Genomic DNA, 19,171 nt, shown 5'->3' with positions numbered 1-19,171 from the left:
GACTCGCGCTCTCGCTCGCACTTGCTGGGATCCTTCGGCTTGCGTTCGCCGACAATCGGCGGCACCGCTCGGTGCTCCTGCTTACGTCACAAAGCTGCGTAGGCGTCATCGTCGTGCGGCGCACCCATTGCCTTCGTCCCGCTTCTGTACCTCGGCTCCATGTGTGTGTGTGTGTGTGTGTGTAGCGCTCCGCTTCGGCTCTTTGCTTCGTTGAAAAACGACGCCAGCCAGGCGGTGATTTTCACCCCACTCATTTCCATTTCCATTTTCCACCCATACCCATACCTTTTCCACTTCTCTGCTCGAGGGCTCGCGTTCTGGTTTCCCCAAGTTTCCGTCGTTGTCGTCGTCGTCGTCTCCTGAATGAAAACTCGTCTCGTAGCCAGAGCTGGCTTCGATTTTTGTTGTTGACGTAGTCGTCTCCGGAATCCGCGCCTGCGCCATTGCCTGGCAGAATCATCTGTTGTTGAGTCCGTCCTCCACTGCTGCCTCATCCTGGCCATCCTGCCAGCAAGTGCATTTGGCTTGTGGTAGGACCGTTTTCAGGGAGGAAATCGTGGGAAATCTTTTTGTGGGGGCCAGGGGCCAGGGGGGCAGGCTTGGCTCGGGCTCAGCTGTTTGCTGTTTGAATGTGGTTTGCCTGTAGAGTTTTCCAGCATTATCCTTGGAGACTTTAGCAGGCAGCTGTGCAACAAATTCCGAGAGTCCAAGCCGGCTTTTCGCCTGGAGAGATTCTTTTAGCTTTAGTTTTTCACCATGAAACGAAGCTGGTCCTAAGCAGGTTATAAGAAGTATCTAAAGAAAAATACTAGCATTTGCAGTTGTAAAATATATTTTATTATTTCATAAATATATTCGTTATTAAATATGTTTCTACATAAATATATAGAATTTAATAACTAGTACATTAACTTTACTTTAATTACTCTTCGTTCTTATTAATTTCTCTCTGGTGGCTAACTCGTCGTTGTTGTTATTGTTTAACTCTTCGATATTTTCTACAAAGACTTAACCGTAAGTCAACTTCTCGTCCATTCAAAACTCTCCACACTGTGTTGTGTGTGTTGGCATCAGGTCCTTTCCATTCACAGAGCTCACCTCGGTTTGAAAATCGTTCGGTATGGTGGCAGGGCAGCAGCGAATGTATATTATAACTGCTGCTCGCTCGTAAAACGTAAAAGCCACAGACATTGTGACGACAAAAAGGACTTGTCTTCGTCCTGCCACATCCTGTCCCCTCTGTTGGTCCGCTGTGCACCCAGCTCGTAGCTGTTGAATCCTGCATGAGACGAACAGCGAAAAACAGGCTGCAAGCAACGATGACGCCTCTCGTTTCAGGACGTAGCCATCGGAGTTCTCCTTCATTCATGTTGGCTGCCACCCGAGTGGCTTTCCCCTCGGCTCTCCTCTGAGTCCTTTGCCTCCTCGAGTTAGATTCGGGTTCGGTTCGGTCGCCTTAATGACTTGCAATTCATGTGCTCACTTTTATTCACATTCTAATTTCGATGCTGCTGCGTGAGTTGTGTTTTGCTTACTCGCTTTCGGATTTCGTATTTTGTATTTCGTCCTTCTGTCTCCCATGGGCGTCATCGTTTTTCGAACTTCGAATTGGGTTGTGCTGAGTTCGAAACTTAGGGGCAGGCTGGCAGGACTCGAAAATGAATGAGAAAAGCGATCTGCAGGCGGAGATTTGCGAGAATAGGTGGTATTTGAGAAATTCATTTTTAACTCTTTCTTAATTACTAAAATAAAAAAAATGTAGAAGATGAACAAGATTCAATAATTTAGGGAAACTGTAGTTCAAAGAACATGTTTTAAGTTAGTAGAAGCTTGACAAGCTAAGGCATAACTTAGGTATAGTAAATTCTCTTGATAAATTTATAAAATTCTCTGAAATGGAGGATATCTTTGAATTATCTAAGAATTATATATTTTTTCTTTATTTGAATTTAAGATACGTTATAATTAATAACATTTAAAAGCAAACAATACAAGTTATATTAAATCTAACTAAGGTTAACCATAATCATAGGGTTTAAACTCCCTATGATTATTATTAATCTTTGTTAGATCAGAAACTTTCAACCTTTATTTAATGATACATGAAATATACAAAAATATATTTAAAATACAAACTTAAAAATGCCATTACTAAGCTAAAAATTCATTAATTGCAATTCGAAAAGCGTTCCTATGACAATTTTTATTGGGTTAATAAATCTGCATACTCAATTTACAATTTTAGAAAATTCAAATCAATTAAAAAAAAAAACGGAAAAATTGTAGAATTTTTTTTTCTAACCGGACATGTCTAGTTTGGTTAGATTTTTAATGCTGATCGAGATATATGATTTATAGGATCGGAAATGTCTCCTTCACTGAATTTTAAGCTTCTGATTAGAATTAGAATACCCTGAAAGGATATAATTACTTTCGAATGACTTCTCAAAATTTTCCATAAAAAATCCCTCTATGAAATCGTATATATCTATATCTTGGGACTAACCCAATAACTGAGGACTCACACAACTTTCCCAATGCAGAATTCCACCAATTTAGGGTTTATCCTGTGAGAAATGCAGTCGTTGCTTTTTTTTTTGGGACTAAGACCTAGCAGCTGATGTTGGGCAAAACTGAATTTCGAAATTGGGAATTTCCCCGCCGGAATTCGGAGACCGATGCCAATGCGGACTCGTGCAACCCACGCAAAGTTGGGGACCGCAAATCATATGGGAGGCGGTGGCAGGTGGCAGGTGGCAGAAGCTAGAGGGAAATGTGGAAAATGGGAAAAGTGGGGGAGTCGGCGATGCCGGTAATGGTGCACTCTGCGCAGGAGCAGGCATACTCGGGAGAACACAGAAGACGCTCCACGCTCTCTGGACTCCGCTCTCCGTTCTTCGGGACTTCGGGGCTTCGGAAAAACTCTACACAAGAGGCAGGTTGAAAACAAGTGGTTGAGCGGGCAGAGTGCTCAGTACTGAGCGAACTGTCGTTTCGAGCTCGAGTTTTCCCGCTGACTGAGAGCAGAAGCTGTAGCTGAAGAGCTGAAGCCCCCGAGCTGAAGAGGAAGCAGCAGCAGTAGCAGCAGCAGAGTAGCAGCCGTAGCAGCAGCAGCCGTAGGAGCAGGAGCAGGAGCAGGAGCAGGCGAAGGCGAAAGCGGGAGAAAGGAGCCAAAGGAGCAGAGCGACAAAGAGAGAGAGCGAGCGAAACGAACAGCAGCCGAGAAGTGAAATTTGAGGCAGGGGGAGTGAGTGAGTGTCCTGTGTGTAAGTGTGTGTGCGAGTAGCATAAAGTGGAAATACGAAACGCCTTGAGGAGCGACTGCGACGCCGACAGCGGCAGAGGGACACGCGTCAGGCGGCTAAGCAAAAGGCAGACAAACAGGCGAATCCTGCTGAGACGATACGACGAGTCCTTGCTCGTCGGTTCAAACGTGCGGAACACACTTCTGGAGGCAGCCCGAAAAAGAGACACACAAAAAAAAAAAAAACACACAAGAAAGGAGGAAATCTATTCCACAAAAACACACCAACTCACACTTAATCCACAACAAAGGAAAGTTTTCACCACAGAGAGAACCAGCTAAAGTAATAGTTTAACAACAATACAAATTAAAAACAAATTCGAAATCCCAAAAAAAAACGATATTTCGAAAACAAATTTTCAAAATACAACAACAAATTATTCCTATCCCAAAAACCCAGTGAAAGTGGAAAAGTTATTCAACCGAAAATAAAAACCAAATGCAAATCAGTTCCAGTTAATTGTTTTCCCTCAATTGATGGCTAACACTGTGAGTTTTAATTAATATACAACAACAAGTCATTTATATATATACGAGAAACCAAATCGAAAACAAAGTGCCGCAAGCTGAGAGCGCTAAAGTGCTAAAAGTTCCTTACAACAAAATATTAATTAAAAAAGAATAATAATAACAAATACGAAAGCGAAAACGGATGCTAAAACAACAAATTATATTGTTACAACTACTAATAAAATATACAAATTATACAACATCAATTTTCTTTGCATTTTAAACGAAAAACGAAATTAAATAAAGTAAAATACAAAACGAAATAAAAAAAGAGAAAGCGAGCAGCTCAAAACGTAACGAAGAAAAACCCAAGTGCCGTGGAAAAACCAAAGTCTAAGCCTACGAGCAACTGAAGCCAGCGGAAAATCCGAGGATATAGTGGCTATAAATAGTGGAATCAAAATTAGAAGCCGACGGGTGACAGCAACTAGTTGTCAGTCGAGCAAGCAGCAACTTGACTAGCGAAGGGTCGACGACAGAGGCCAACAAGGTTCAAGCTTCAGCTCCGGACTCCAACTCCAACTCCAACTCCACCTTGGAGCCCAGGCCAGACCAGGCCAGGAACCGCCCCCCAGCTACTCCCCCGGGAGAAGAAGGAGACAATTGATTATTGATTTTGTCTAAAGGCAGCAAAGAACTTCACAGCTTAACGCAAAACAAACTTGGCAAAGGGGCTAAGCTAAGCAGGGGAAAAACACGTTGACGCTGAAAGGGAGGCCGGAAAAAGCAAGAGTCGGGAAAACTCCGGAGTTGGCCGTCAGTGTTGTGCAATGCCAGGCTTAGGCCGGCCCAGTGTTGGTCAGTGGCGTGGCGCCTGAAGACCCACAAGAGCGCCGTGTGGCCATAAGTGCTTCTTGGGCCGAAAGCAGAGTAGCAACAGCAACTATCCTCCTCGTCTCGAGAGCGGGACAAGCCCTCACCAAACCACAGCAACCTACCGCCAACCACCCACCACCACCCACCACCTACCGTTATCATAACATACCATACCATACCATATACCCTTCCTTCTAATCGATCCCCTGAGCCGCCAAGATAAGCCGTCTAGTCGAGAAGCTGCGCCAGACCAACAAACGCAGGATGTTCAGCTCGCTGGCCCAGACGCTCCTCTGCGTCCTGCTCGTCCAGAGCGGCCTGTATGCCCTCCACCTGAGCGGCAATGGCAACAGCGGCGACAAGTCCTTGGGCGAGGTGGCCAAGGGCCTCCAGTCGTCATCATCATCTTCGTCGTCGTCGCCCAGCCAACCGATCGGACCCTCGCCGGGTTCTAGTGGTGCCTGGCAGACGGCGCCGTCGCAACAGCAGCAGCACCAGCAGCATCCGGGCGGATCTCCGCCAGGCGGCGGATCCTCGCGTGGTCCTGGTCACCGATCCGCCGCAGCGGCCGCCTTCGATGCCACCACCGTGCGGCTGAACAAGGAGATCGCCGACATGGCCCAGCTGGAGCGCGAGCGGCTGATGATTCTGGCCCGCGAAAAGCAGACGGCGGAGAGCCAGGGCAATCATCGTGGCCATCCCTTCATCACCGGTCGCATCCAGATGCAGCCCAGCGAGGAGCTGGATGTGGGTGACTATCCGGCCCTGCTGCAGCAGGCCGCTCGCGGCTACATCTTCGGCAATGTCCAGAAGCAGCCGCCCAGTCCGCTCAATCTGGAGGAGGACTACGAGCAGCTAAGGGAGATGGAGCACAGGCCGGTGAAATACTACGGCCGGGTGGTGCAGCCGGAGGAGCGGGAGCAGGAGCAGCAGCAGGCAGAGTCTCTCTACGAGCCGTTGCACTCCTTCGGCGACTTCGATGACTTCTCGGAGCTGGAACAGGAGCCGGATCCGCCGCATCTGGGCGAGGATGAGCTGCTGCGCGAACTGGATGCGTATCAGTATCACGGCCTGGAGGAGGATCCCCTGCCCGAGAATCCGTATCGCACGCTGGAGCAACTGGAGCTGGCTGCCCCCGATTCGCTGCAGCAGCTCTTCGAGCAGGAGCAGGAGCAGCGGGATGCCCCCATGAAGACGATGCACTCGGGCAAGACCCACACTAATCCCGGTGGCTACAATATAAGGACCCAGCAGAAGTGGGCACGGAAGCGTAATGGCCAGGGATTGGTCAGTCATAGTTCCGGAGCGGAGAAGCAGCTCCAGCGTCAGATCTTTGCCCAGCACTTCAAGCCGCAGCGCAGCAATGGTGGCAAGCTATCGCTCTCGGCCAACGCGGAGGCCACGGCCAGCAAGCACCTGAAGCCCTCGAGTCGCTCCGGCTCCAAGGATACCGAGAAACCCAACAATGGGCTAGGAGGCAGTGCTTCCTCCTCGCCTGCCGCCGAGGGAAAACCGAAGCAGCAGCAACAGCCAGCGGAACAGCAGCAGTCGCAGGACAAGAAGGATCCTAGCCACAAGAGATCCGGCGGAACGGTGGGATCACCGGGTGGCGGCTACTCGGCACAGCCACCCATGTCCCACAGCATAGCCAGCCAGCTGATGCTGCGCACCGCCCGCGGTCAACGGCAGTACGATGTGCCACAAATCGGTGAGTTAGTTACCTTTCCTATTTCATTATTTACCTATACCTAGTCACTATATATTCTATGCCCAGCCTGGGGGGGGGTGGACCCTGGGAAAGAGGGCAATCGATCGAAGCAATCAAGCCTCGATGAACCTGTGACCTTTGGCCAACAGAACTGGGCTGTTGTCTGCCAATCAAACCTCCACTTGACTCTATGAAAAGGCCTGGTATTAGGTTTTATAGGGTATATCTTGGTTTCGAATCAAGGAAAGTGAACTCTTTGTTTATTTTTCAATTTGTATTTTAATATTTTTACTGGAAAATTGAATATTTATAGTAAAATGTATTCTATTTCTTGGTCAAAATGTCCCTTAAAGTATTGTATCCTTCCAAAGTTTCACTGTATCCTAATTACTTGTGGAAATAATAAGCAAACATTAATTTACAAATGCGTGTTAGCGGGTTAAGGAAAGCCAACATTTACCACCAAATAGTGACGGTCAATATCTTTCCAATATCTGTGCGTTTCATGACGCATTAATATATAGTTTGACTTGAATCGAATTGACTCGAGTGGAGCGGAAACCGTGCTTGACCCCTTGGCATACCTATTTTTGGGGTCGAAGTGGGGTCCCCAAGGACACGTTATAATCGCTCTATTTCTGTACCTATTTCTTTCGCTTAAAGCAATTTATTACGACTGTTCCTGTTATTCTTGGCGGTATCCTGCATATTTTATGATCCAAGGCGGCGTCGTCGGCAGGCTGGCAATTTAATCCTTTTAGCCTGGCTTGTGGGCGGGCCAACGACCAGCCCGGCCGGCTCATCAATCATCAATCAGCCGGCGTTTAATAGATTGTCACTAAATCATTTGTCAACATGGCAAAGTTTCTGCAGCTTTTTCTCGGCTATTTTCGGTAGTTTGGCCAACTTTTCAGTCTCTTATTTTTGGCCATTGCATTTAGCAAATTAGTTGGCGGAGGCAGGACATCCATAGGGGGGGCTGAGAGGCTGGACTAGAAGTTCGTCCTTGGCTTTCGCCCATTCCGGGCCCGTTGTTAATCACTTGGCTGGCTAAATTACTTTACAACAAGTTTTGATGGTCGCCATGAATACGGAATACGCTTAGAGAAAGTTGGAGCGGCATCGGAACTCGGTCTTGGTCCTGGCTCTGGCCTGGCCTGCCCTGGCCTGGTCCTGTGCTGGTCTCGACTGACAATCAATTTTAATTTTTAATTAACACTTTCAAGTTTAATGGCGACATTGTTATGGTCGTGAGCTAAATGCGATTTCATTGCTCTTGTCCTGCGAAGCAACAGCAGAATCCTTGGCTCGAAATTATCCAGAAATTCAGCTTACAGCTTTCAGATTTCAACTCTCTGGTTGGCTGGCAATTTGATATTCTGTTCAATTTGCTGCTGCCATTAGTTGCAGACATTTATAATTAATTCGAGTATTAAATTTGATATTTATGCTTTGGGGGAAACTTGATATAGAGCGGATTTATTAAATTTATTGACCCAAAATAAGTTAATCAGTGCAGTGGAGGAAGTTGCATTCAATAAAGCGAACTATTATATTACATTTGAAAACTCAACACTTTAGTTGAACAATTTTCCTTGTACACTTGTACCTTTCCTTTTCTCTTTGTTTTATTAATAAACAAAAAGTTATTTTCGATTTACTTGGCTCTTGTTGGGACAACAATGTAAAGTTTTCCTTGCCAATTAAATTAAATTGGATTAGTTTATGGTACATACCTTTCGGGCACTTCAGCCTTACAGCTTCTTAGCCTTTTTCCCTTTTAGAATTTTCCATCTTTTCCCCAAAAACTGACTTGAAAGATGTTGTGAAAATTCAATATGAGGAAGACAATCAATGAATTTTCATTTTATGCGCATGTTTGCACAATTTTCCTCATTGTTATGGATGTCAGTGCTTTTCCTCCTCACTCTCTACCCTGATTTTTCCCACATTTTCTCCTCTGCGTGTGTGTTGGTGTGTGTTTGTTTATTTCCGCATAACGTCATCGAGTGCCAGCTGTGAAAACGTCAACGCTTTGCCACCCGTCGTCATCCCCGTCCTCGTCCTTGTCCTCGTCGCCGTCTCGCTCCGCACTTCACACTTTCGCTGGTAGTTGGGAAAATTACAATTGCTCCTCTAAGTGTTTATCCTGGAAAACGATTATCGTGAGAGCCGCACACATGTGGTTAAGGAGAAGGACATGGAAACGGTAGCTCAGCATAATAATGTGTGGGATCTAGGAAAAATTAGTAATACAATTGCTTAAATTTACGGAAAATTATAATTTAAAGGAAATGTTGAATTTTTATACCCTTGTGAAGTTTGTAAAACTGTGAAGGAGTCATTTTCGACCCTATAAATCATACATATTCTTGATCAGCTTTAAAATCTGAATCGATACAGCCATGTGCGATTGAAAACAAAATTTTTAAAATTTTTTAAAATTTTTTTCATAAAAAGATAAGGAGTTACATCATTAAAATGTCAAAAATTTTTTACAGATTTAATAACCTAATAAAAACTAGCATAGGAACTGTTTGTGAATTAAAATTGAATCCTTTTTGATTAAGTTATGAGATTTTTAAAATTTCATTTTGAGATAAAATTGTCATATAAAAATATCTATTCAAAAACGAATGTTTTAAGCTTAGTTGTGATCGATTTTCGCTTCGTTCCTATAATTTAAGTGCAAGCTGCTTCGGCATTCCGAATAAAGTGTCCTTTCATGTTAAAAGCTAAAATACTTCCATAAATATCTGTATCATTTGAAGTTAGCAGTTTGGAAAAAGGTAAAGGAAAATCCTTCTGAAAATCCCCAAAGAATACCCAAATATAAAAATAAAAAAAGAAAGAAAAAAAAAACTTAAAAGAGCCATCACACAATTTCCCGGGAAACCTGCGGCTGCGTTTACAACTTGACATCATTAAAACGCGTTCACAATTTACGATCCTCTGCTGGTCCGGTTTCCAACTAATTTAGTAACAACACCCCGGGGGTCCAGGGCAACCGGACAGGACGGCCTCCGTTTGACAAGTCCTTGCTCCCACGCCCATATCCTGTCTCTCTGTGTGTGTGTGTACTCCTTCGCTCGCTCATATACTCATGTCCTGGCGGTTGATTTAATTTGTAATTTGAGCCCTGGCCGGTCCTCAAGTGGCCACTTGGCGGCAAAAAAGATCATCGATTCGTGCAGGACCCTGCGTTCCCGCTCCCGTCGAATATTACGCAAATTAGTTGGAAATGGATATTGGAGATGCGTCTATCAGTCTGTCTGTCTGTCTGCCAGTCTGTCAGTGGTCTGTTTCCCCCCCTCTGTTTTCCCGCTTTCCCATTTTCCGCGTCCTTTGCGTGGGCGGTCGCAATGCAGCGATGGAAAGTTTCACCACAGCGACAGGTTGTCTGCCGCAACTTGTGGGTTCCACAGACAGTCTCTATCCTTGTCTGTGTGCCTCCATAATCGGGAAAGGATATGCAAATGGCCAGGCACTTGAGGAAGGAGCGACAGATCGGACAAATTGTTATACTAGGGATAGACAGATTGCGCCTTAAAGGACTTCCCTTTTCCTAGTTTGAGGAGTTTTGGAGTTGGAAAATCACTATTAGAGTAAAGAGACTCTATGTCTGCAAAAGGACTCTCTCCAAGTCTAACTTTCTGCCTAATGACATTGCCCCTTGACCTACAAAAAGATGCGTATAACAAAAGTTCGCTTTTTATATATATTTCTTTTTATATTCTCACATCAATGCCAATGGCAGACTGACATTTTTGGCATTTTCTGGAGGCGCCTAAAATATTCTCGCCGTCACTTGGCCCAGCTTTCTCTTTCTCCTCCCTTGGGAGGAGTCCTGCAGCCAACAAAAATACAAAATATATACATATATCCACACCCTGACCCAGGGCTAATTAGGAGGCAAGGCCCAATTTGCATTGCAGGCGGCTCTCCAGCTTGGCGGCCAAATGAACTGGAAGCAATGACGCCCCATGTCACGCCCACACACTGAATTTGTTAATGAGGTGGACACTGTTTCGGCCCGGCAAATTAGCCTTTTGACTTAATGCACACTGGCCAAAAATAAACAGAAACGTGCTGGAAATGGCCAGAACATGAATCAATAAACGGTGACATCATCATCATCTTTGTGCTAGCCAGCATCCAGTCAGTTGGTGGGGGTTTTACAGCATATAGACAGGACCTCCTCCTCCATCTCCTTGCATATATAATTATGGCACACACACACACCACCACCACCACCAACAACAATAACAGCTAAGGGGGGAAAATATTTACATTAGCGTGGCCAGGATCTGGTAAAGGACGCGGCCATTGAGCCAGGCCAATTGTCTGGGTGTTGGTGCGACTCATTCAGCCAGTTTGACGACAGCAGTTGCCCGAGGCGGGCTCTGGCCAAAAGTTTGTGCTTTCTTCTTGCGTCACAGTCTGAAGGATTGACATACTTATGCCCACACCCAAGCCCAAACCCTCCCCCTATGTAGAAGATACTACTACCATATAAATCTGAACAAAGTGTCTAAAGGATTGCGTGGCATGATGCTGAATAAACATGGCCAGCATAAATATCAACTATGGGCCAATAATGAAGCACACCAGGACCAAGAATTTTGCTCGAAAATCTATAATAAGACACTGGAGACCCGCATAGAGTATATATCCTATTTGGCCAGTCAGCTCTTAGTCATCCGTAATGAAGAGCGAAAAGGGGAAAGCGGGAAAGGCAGGGAAAGCCAGCAGAACTCTTCGGCAAATAAATGTGGCTGAGTAATCGGGCGAGTGAGTGTGTGTGTATGTGAGAATTTTTTAGTCAATGAAGCGTCAAGGACTTTTTTTTTTGCTTATGATATATTTACCCAAGGGAGGTCTCAGAGTCAGAGAGAGAGAGCCAGCCTGAGAGCGAATCCTTAGCCACAAAAGATGATGCAATGCAATCAAGAGGCAGCCGTGGGTTGTTGGGCATAGTAGGTATCCTTCTCCTGGCTGGTATCCTCTCATCTCGTGCCTAATGAGTTGTGAGCTGACGCGGAATTTATGAATGAATTGCGGAATATGTAGTAGAGCAGGCCAGGACACAGACAGAGAGACAGGCAGAGAGACATCCTGGCAGGGGCTGACACCGGACGGGAGAAGGATAACGAAGGCAGTTCCTTAATTCATCAAGTTTCTCCCCAGAGAAGGGGACATTGTTTCAGCTCAAAGTGAGCGTAAAATGAACCAAGTGCTGGCAGTTTCCCGTAATTAGCCTGCTTTGCATATGAATAATGGGTTATTTATTGGCTATACTTAGACGTCTTCATAGATTCTAGTGAAAGAGGAACTAGATAATGTCACTGAGAATCTGCCAAAGAGAAACTTGGTTATTTTCATATGAATCAGGCAACTAGATATCTTTTTTACTTTATCTAATTCATCTATTTATATAGTTTTAAATATTTATCTAAGAAATGCATTAACTTAGGCTGTCATAAAGTAATAATATTGTATCCTATCACACTTATCCCAGAATTAACAAGTAAATAAACCTGAAATATGTTTTAAATTCTCCTGTTCGACATGAAATAATGACATTAGTAAATGATTTTGTACACAGCACCACGCAAATTGCAATTTAATTAAACTGTATTTATTTGTATATCGATCCGCCTGAATTAATTGGTACTGCAAAAACCTTAAAAGTTGAAATTGCTCTGCCATCATCACGTCGCCAATGGTTCATGACGCATGATGAGAGCCACGGGATCTGGGCATGAAACCGAGAACCTGAAACTGAATTCCGCGTGGGTTTCGGCCAAATGGTTGGAAGCGATAAATTGCTGACGGCAGTGGGCCTTCAAAGGAATGGTAATTGGGAGGAAGTGAAGTATTTCGATCGAAATATTTATCCTTAATATAAACTAGCTTGTAGCTTGAATAGCTAATGGAGCGAACCGATAGATGTGACTTAAAGTTTTGTGATTCGAGGATTACATTATCCTGATTAAGAGTGTGAGTGTTATGTTCGTCACCGAATCGGATTTCTTTACTTAGAAAAAAGAAAACCCAAAAGAGTTGTGTTGAGTGTGACCTCCGAGGACTCTGGACTACGCAGATACGCAGTCAGCCGTGTCCTTGAACCAGTCGATGGGCAAGTGGCTGGGGTCCTGTGGTTGGTCGAGGCGAACCCAAAAAAAAGAAGCCAAAAACAATTGCCAGGATAGAAATCTAACTGGCAGTCTGGCAGCGTACATGTACAGGAATGACATATGCTGCCAGTTTTGGATGGGCCATAGAATGGGGCCGAAGGATGTTCCATGTGCGTCACAGGTCATGGAAATCAAACGCAATAAAAAAACACCACACACAGACCGCATCAGTGAAAACTGGAGCAGTGAGTGTGAGTGGTGTGTGGTGTGTGGTATATGGTGTATGGTGTGTGCGGAGGCACTGTAGCCAAGTGCATAGTCATGCTAATGCAAATTATGGCTTATTTAAGGCGACAGCATCAGAGCCTAGTTTAAGGCGACGGCTGCATCACTTCAGCCTGTCGCATGCATGGCAGAACTAAAAACTGAAATTAAAAATGAGAAAAAAAAGAGTGGCAAGAGAGCACTGAAAAAGTAGCAAAGAAAGCCGAGGGCTCTTGGCCATGTCGTGGGATTGGGGTTAGAGGAAGCCGGGTGTGCTGCCTACTTAAAGGCTTCCGGGCCGGCAACTCGCAGCAGCCGTGCATAATGAGGCTCTGGCACTCACACAGCTGCATGCATAATTTAGCAGAAGAGCAGGAGCAGGAGTTGCCAGAGTCCCTGGGATGCTGCTGGTGTACCCGTAGCACCTAAAGCAACCCAAGAAAGTCCGGAGAAAGCCTGGAAAATCCTTTCTTCCCTAACTTCCCTTAGGCTGACCTTTTCCCTTAAGTCGCATCGATCTAGCTTTTGGCCCAAAACCCTATCCCTCTCAAATTCCTGCATAATCATCTTCCTGGCCTTGTAATAAGCGAAATGGCTTGGGTTTTGGGCTCCAAATTATGCAATATTTATGCCGCTCCTCTGTGTTTATTTTAATTTACAAGCAATTTATCTGAGAGAAACAAAGAAAAAGAAAATAATTCCAGCCATCGGACAGCAGATGCTTTTCAATCAATCATTTGCTTTCATATTCGCAGCGATTATGTATATGTTTTTGTGTTAATATGAGTTTTTTTTATGGGTAAGACAATAACTACAATAACTATTTCTTGAAAAGCCTTGATAACCTCCTTTAAATCCTTCAATTCCTCACCACTTTCCTGCAGTGCAGCAAATTTCAGTATCCCAAAACTGGCAGAAGGTGAGAAGTGAAAGTGGAGCTGTGGAAATGTGGAAAATGGGGAAATGCCAGGCTAACCAACACTTGTTGCCCGCCACAAACCCTAGGCAAACATCGGGCCACACCTGTCAAAGCAGAGAATGTACCAGGAGGAGATATAGGAGAGATAGAGGCAGCAGGAAAAACTGGAGAGGAAAAATTGAAGGTTCTGCATTCCGTGCGTGCCAATTGAGAGGGGGGAGATTTCCCCTATGCTAAGCCCCCCCAGGCGGACAAATGAAATTGACCTTTGGCCAGTGGACAAATAAATGCTGCAAGAATCGAATTCGATTCGTTAACGAACTGAACTCCGCATCAGCTTTGCTTCAGCTTGGATAAATCCAGCCTGGGAGCTTAATCCAGACCGCAGTGTCTAGAGCCTGCTCCCCGTTTCCCTTGGTGGTCTGCGGCTTACACAGCTGGCGAATAAACGTCAGGCTATGTCACCGGGATTCCAGACCCACAGCGAAAGCGAACTGCGAACAGCGGGCTTTAGTTGAAATTGACAGCTGGTTTGCAATTAAATAAGATTTATATTCCGGCCGAGAAGCCATCCTTGGATGCTGGAAGTTTCTGCATTAATATGCCAGTAGGTGACTCCACCAAATGACCTCGGGCTGTCAATTCGTTTCGTGTGCGTAGACCAAATATAGCCACGAACTTTGCTAATGGATGCACACCATGTCAAATTGAATTTATTTCCAGGCCTCCCGAAAGAATAATACGCCCAAAGATTTCTCATGTTTAATTTATTGTCTGTCTTTGTCGCTTTACCTCACCCAGACACACAGACATAAACAGGTGAGTTGACAAAAGACTTGGAACGAAAGGCTTTGTGTCTGTCTTCGGTCTTTTAAAACAGGATCTCCTCCTGGGGCTTCGACATGTACTACATCCCAGCCAGGCCAATGGCAACACTCTCAGTCCCAGTCTCCTTGGCCTAGGTTTTAGCCATGTTTTGTGGCTGTATTTATATATATCTCCATAGCCCCCAGAGCCATGCACCATTATCTATATGGCAACAAAATAAGCAAAAGTAAAAGGTTGTCTAGTCCTGCACTGAGGGAAAGAAAGTGTTGGTAAATGTTTAATAATGTTTAATTCGTAAACTAAGTAGTTCTTAAAAAAGGTTTTATTATAACCAGAATGTGTCGGACTTAAGACCCAAGAGCTGACCAAGAACTATGCACCTTTTCATTGGGAAACAATTTTGAACTTTTCAATTATGAAATTTAGGGATTATATATACTCTATATGTTCTTCAAGTTCCTGTAACTTTGAATTTGCAAAGGAATTAATCAAGACATTACATCAAGCTAGCTTTCCCTGCCTTTTCCATTCTTCCCTTACATTTTTTAAGTACTCGTTCTGTGATTTCTCCCAGTGTACCCCTAGTAATGAGGTCACTAAAGTGCTGCTACGCACTTTCCTTGATATACTCTTCTGTCAGACATAGACTTGTTACATAATTCAATTTGCGCGACACTAGCTAAATAATTTATTCAGGGTCCAAGTCCGCAAGTGACGTGGCCAATTCGATAACGATTCCGAATCGAATTTGGGCATTGAAGTTTGGTCCTGGAAAATCACCAGGACACATGGACACATGGACACACGGACGAACGCCCACTCATTCAGGCTCTCTCTCTAGCACTGGCATTGTTTTCCAATCAAAAACTAAACAAAACGCAAACACAAGACCCAAACACTTGAGCCACTGCGTAAGCCATAAACAAACACGGCAGAATGACAATGTGAATGGGTTTTGGCCAGTGTGGCAGGGAAAGGAAAGGGAAAGAGGAATTGCTAGGAGTCCAGGAGCGGGACTTGGCCTGGCTGTGACAGTGGCCACAATGCGAGAGCTGCCAGAAAAACAAAAGCCAGCCGGGACATAAACGACATGGAACGGAGGGGAACCGTTGTCCATGAATGGACACCGCTCAAGGGGCCGGAAGGCGGTGGGAGTGGGGCCAAGGGTCGGTCTGTGAATGGTGCCGGGCGTGGGACATTTGAATCCTGCCAGGGTTGACTCAACCAATTCACTGGATTTGAATCTCTGGATCTTGGCAGTGATTTCTGACAGATTAAAGCAACATTTAAATTGGTTTTCCAAGTTTCTAAGTCTTAATGCCAATGCTACAGTTGTCTTAATTAAATTCTTAATTGAGTTATTGTGTTAATGTTATTTTTCAGTTTTTAATTATTGCCTTGCTCATCCGTCGTTCGATTTGCCACATTTTAATTGCTTTATTAACTCACTTCTGTTATTGATTTATACATTTTCAGATTATTGATGGCTTCATTTAGTCTCTGTTTCAATTAATTTTTTCTTTGTAATCATTAATGTTTGTGCATTATTTATATATTTTTTTTATGGGTTATTCAATACCTAAATCATTTTAATTGATACGTTTAATATTTCTGTTTATTGTGAATTAATTGATTTATTTTTTGTTTTTTCTTTGAAGTATTTGTTTTTTATTGTACTTCAATTTATTTATTACCATTTCGTAGTCACCGTTTTGGGTCACAGTTCCCACATCACTGGCTGCCTGGCTTTGGCCTATTTCAGGCGGTTAGCATCTTGTTTACCCATTTGCAACGCTTGACAGTTTTCTAAAATATGCCAAGGCAGGCGGCGTGCGGCTGTCTAAATCCAGCTAAGGTCAGAGTTCAAATTGAGTTTGGCCAGGAAATTAAATGGGGGCGGCCAGTGGGGCGGGGGATGTCAGGCTCTAGGCTCTAGGCTTTCAGGCAGGAAGGCAGCAGGCAGGAGGCAGGAGGCAGGAGGCAGGAAGGCTCCAAGGATGCCAAGGCAGGCTAATGAAAAGCCCTGCTGCTCCTGCTTTTGACTGCGTTTAACGGACACTTGGCCGTGTGTTGCTGGGGTTGCTGTCTCCTGCGGTGCTCTGCTGCTCCTGCTGCTCCTGGTGCTCCCCGATGCCTGCCGCCTTGTTGCCAGGACATCCCTCGTCGTTTAGGCCACCCCTTTTTTTTTCGCAAAAAGGAAAGGAAGCCCCGTGCACTTGTCTGCTGCACTTGCCACCCTCTCCGCCTGGCTATTAATATTGCCAAAGGTGCGCACTCTTTGGTACTTAAGTGGCTGCCGTCTGGGAACTGTCACCGGGGTCGACTGCTCTTCCCGAGGAAATGCCTCCTCTGTCCCCCAAACCCCTCCCTACCTCCACTTGGCATTGTGTCTTTTGACAGTCGACGTCTTGGCCCAGCCAACCCCTAACCCTAACTCACCTTTTGTTCCAGGAGTGAAGAGTGCGGCCTGGCCAAGTGCTAGGGGATGTCGCGCGGAAATTAAGTAACTAAGTAGAGCCCAGGATTTCGCTTTTCGGGGGATCGGAGCATAATCAAAACTTTTCATTACGCCCCCGACCCAAGTAGAGCATATTTCACAATAAAACCTCTCGGTCCATCATAAATATAAATAAAGGCATTACGCGTGGCGCAGAAAAAATGACGACAGGTACGCAGCTTGGAGGTGGAAAAAAAAGGAAAAGTTTTATTGTCATAGCGCCCAAACAAGGCATAAACTTGCCTTAAAAGTTTAAGCGGCCTTCGCCGGCTTCGTCAGCTTCCAGGACCTCCGCCCAGGACCTGCTCCACTGCCCACCAGGCAGTCCATACATTTCAGTGTCTATTTTTAGCCACTCGTGGAGAGATGTGGCGCAGGAACTTTCTACTTCAGGTCCGAAGCTGGGAAAAAAATGTGCGGAAAATTACAGTGCAACTTTTGGACCGAACAGCGAGTAGAAGCTACAACAATTTTAATGAAACTTTTCTGGGCTACAGCTACACAGGGAGAAATTTTGACAAAAAGAAACCTCTAGAGTACCAAAGTTTGTGGAAATTTAAAGATGGAGAACTTGTACTTAAACTTGCTAGATTCAAGTAGGTTCCTCTTCAAAAGGAAAATTCATAAATCCTTACATTTCAAATTCCACGTTTTCTATATTATATTATATTAAAATTTAAGATACACTCTTTCTCTTAGTGTATAGCTCTCGCTTATTCTTCACCTGGTTGTCAGCGGACCAAGGCGTTGTCTTGGTGCTAATGAAAAGTCAGAAGCTAAGCGAACTACGTGCCCAGCAGCGGGTATCTCTCTCCCAAAAATAATATTAATAATGTTGTGAGAAGACCCTGGGAAAATAGGGGACCAAAAGAGGGTAGGATTTTGCACAACTTTTCGTGGAAAGTACGATATCTGTTTGGCTTTTCCCTTTCCACAGACCGAAACTACCAGCAGCACTAAAAATGTCAAAAGTTATAAATAATTTTCCATATAGAAAAGTGATATGTTCAAAACATGTTGTCAGTGCACCGCAGAGTCCGAGCCAGGACGCAGGTCGCAGGACTTGCAATGCAGGAACCCCTATCCTTTCGAGATTCCTGTCCCAGTTAGCAATTTGCGAAAAATTGCCAAAGCAAAAAACTTCAAAGTAAACAAACAAACACATCACCAGCTGCCAGCCAAAAGGAGGAAGCAAGGAGGAGCTAGGAGTCAGGGGGCAGGCGGCAGGAGTCAGGAGCTGGCAGGACCAAGCAGGAGCTGGAAGTGCCGGAATCCGGGATCCGGCTTCCACGAGTTATGTTGATTTGCACATGTTTATGTCCAGTTAGACGCACCTGCCAGGGGGGGAGGGGTTTCCCGAGGAGGGTCTTGTTTTGCCGCATGAGTTTTTGGCACAAGGATGGCAAGCCAACGAAGGAAGACAGGACCAAGAGCGACATGAAATTTTTATGGCCAGCAATGGCAGGAAAACAATTGCGAAAAGTAGTTTTACCGAATTCACGGGACACGTACCAAACAGGAATATGCTTCCCCGGGAAATTAGAGCAAAGTGTCCCTCGCTACCCCGACGTCCGACTAAGTCCGGAAATAAACGCCAAGTGTATTTAGACTTTTGTATATATAACTTGAGACTCTCCCGACTCTCGACTTCCTATTCTCCACTCTGGCCTCTCGGCTCTCTCCTCTCGCCGGGAAAAAGGCAATTTAAATTATTGAGCGGCATTGATTGCCGCCAAGTCCTGCCAGCAAGGCGGGCTTCGGGGGTTGCAGCTGACGCAAATGCCGCGGGGAGTTGCCCCTCGGCCAGGATAATCATCATTAAATCAACCGCAGGCCCAAAATTATAACCATTACGTTTATAAATAAAATGCGGCGACGGGACGGGCCTCCAGAACAAAAAGAGAACGAGGGGAAGCCCGAGAATAAAGCTCAAGGGGGCGTGGCCGGCACTTGCCAGCACACTCGCCTGTAATTACTTTGATTTGCACCAAGGCAACCAAACCACCAGGCTTTCGTTCGAGAAATTGCACGATGCCCCGAGTCCCTGAATTTAATTTGCAGCTGCTTCTCAAAGAATAGACAATTTTTCTTTTGGTTAATTTCCATGACGGCCTCACTGGCTTTTCCTTTTTCCAAGTCCAAGTCCTGTGAGGATTCCTGCTGACGTCATACACAGACGGCCTTGAGG

The 19,171-nt window shown here is 45.1% G+C and overlaps 2 protein-coding genes across 2 annotated transcripts in view; both read left to right on the top strand.

The window, feature by feature from the left end:
* LOC110177855 (uncharacterized) overlaps positions 1-19,171 on the top strand; it is a 65,604-nt gene that overhangs the window by 34,478 nt on the left and 11,955 nt on the right. The gene's annotated exons all lie outside the window — the stretch shown is intronic.
* The window catches only part of jeb (low-density lipoprotein receptor domain-containing jelly belly protein), a 32,172-nt gene continuing 15,969 nt past the window's right edge, over positions 2,969-19,171 (top strand). Inside the window, exon 1 of the mRNA XM_020944804.2 lies at positions 2,969-6,338. Within this exon, the coding sequence (XP_020800463.2) occupies positions 4,895-6,338 (1,444 nt within the window). The 5' untranslated portion in view covers positions 2,969-4,894. The remainder of the gene's footprint in view (positions 6,339-19,171) is intronic.

This window comes from Drosophila serrata, unplaced genomic scaffold (genome assembly GCF_035046125.1).
Source record: "Drosophila serrata isolate PLE 108 unplaced genomic scaffold, ASM3504612v1 contig_165, whole genome shotgun sequence".
In the NCBI taxonomy this organism is placed as follows: domain Eukaryota; kingdom Metazoa; phylum Arthropoda; class Insecta; order Diptera; family Drosophilidae; genus Drosophila; species Drosophila serrata.
Note: the sequence above shows the minus strand (reverse complement) of the source record. Positions and strands in the feature narration are given on the sequence as shown.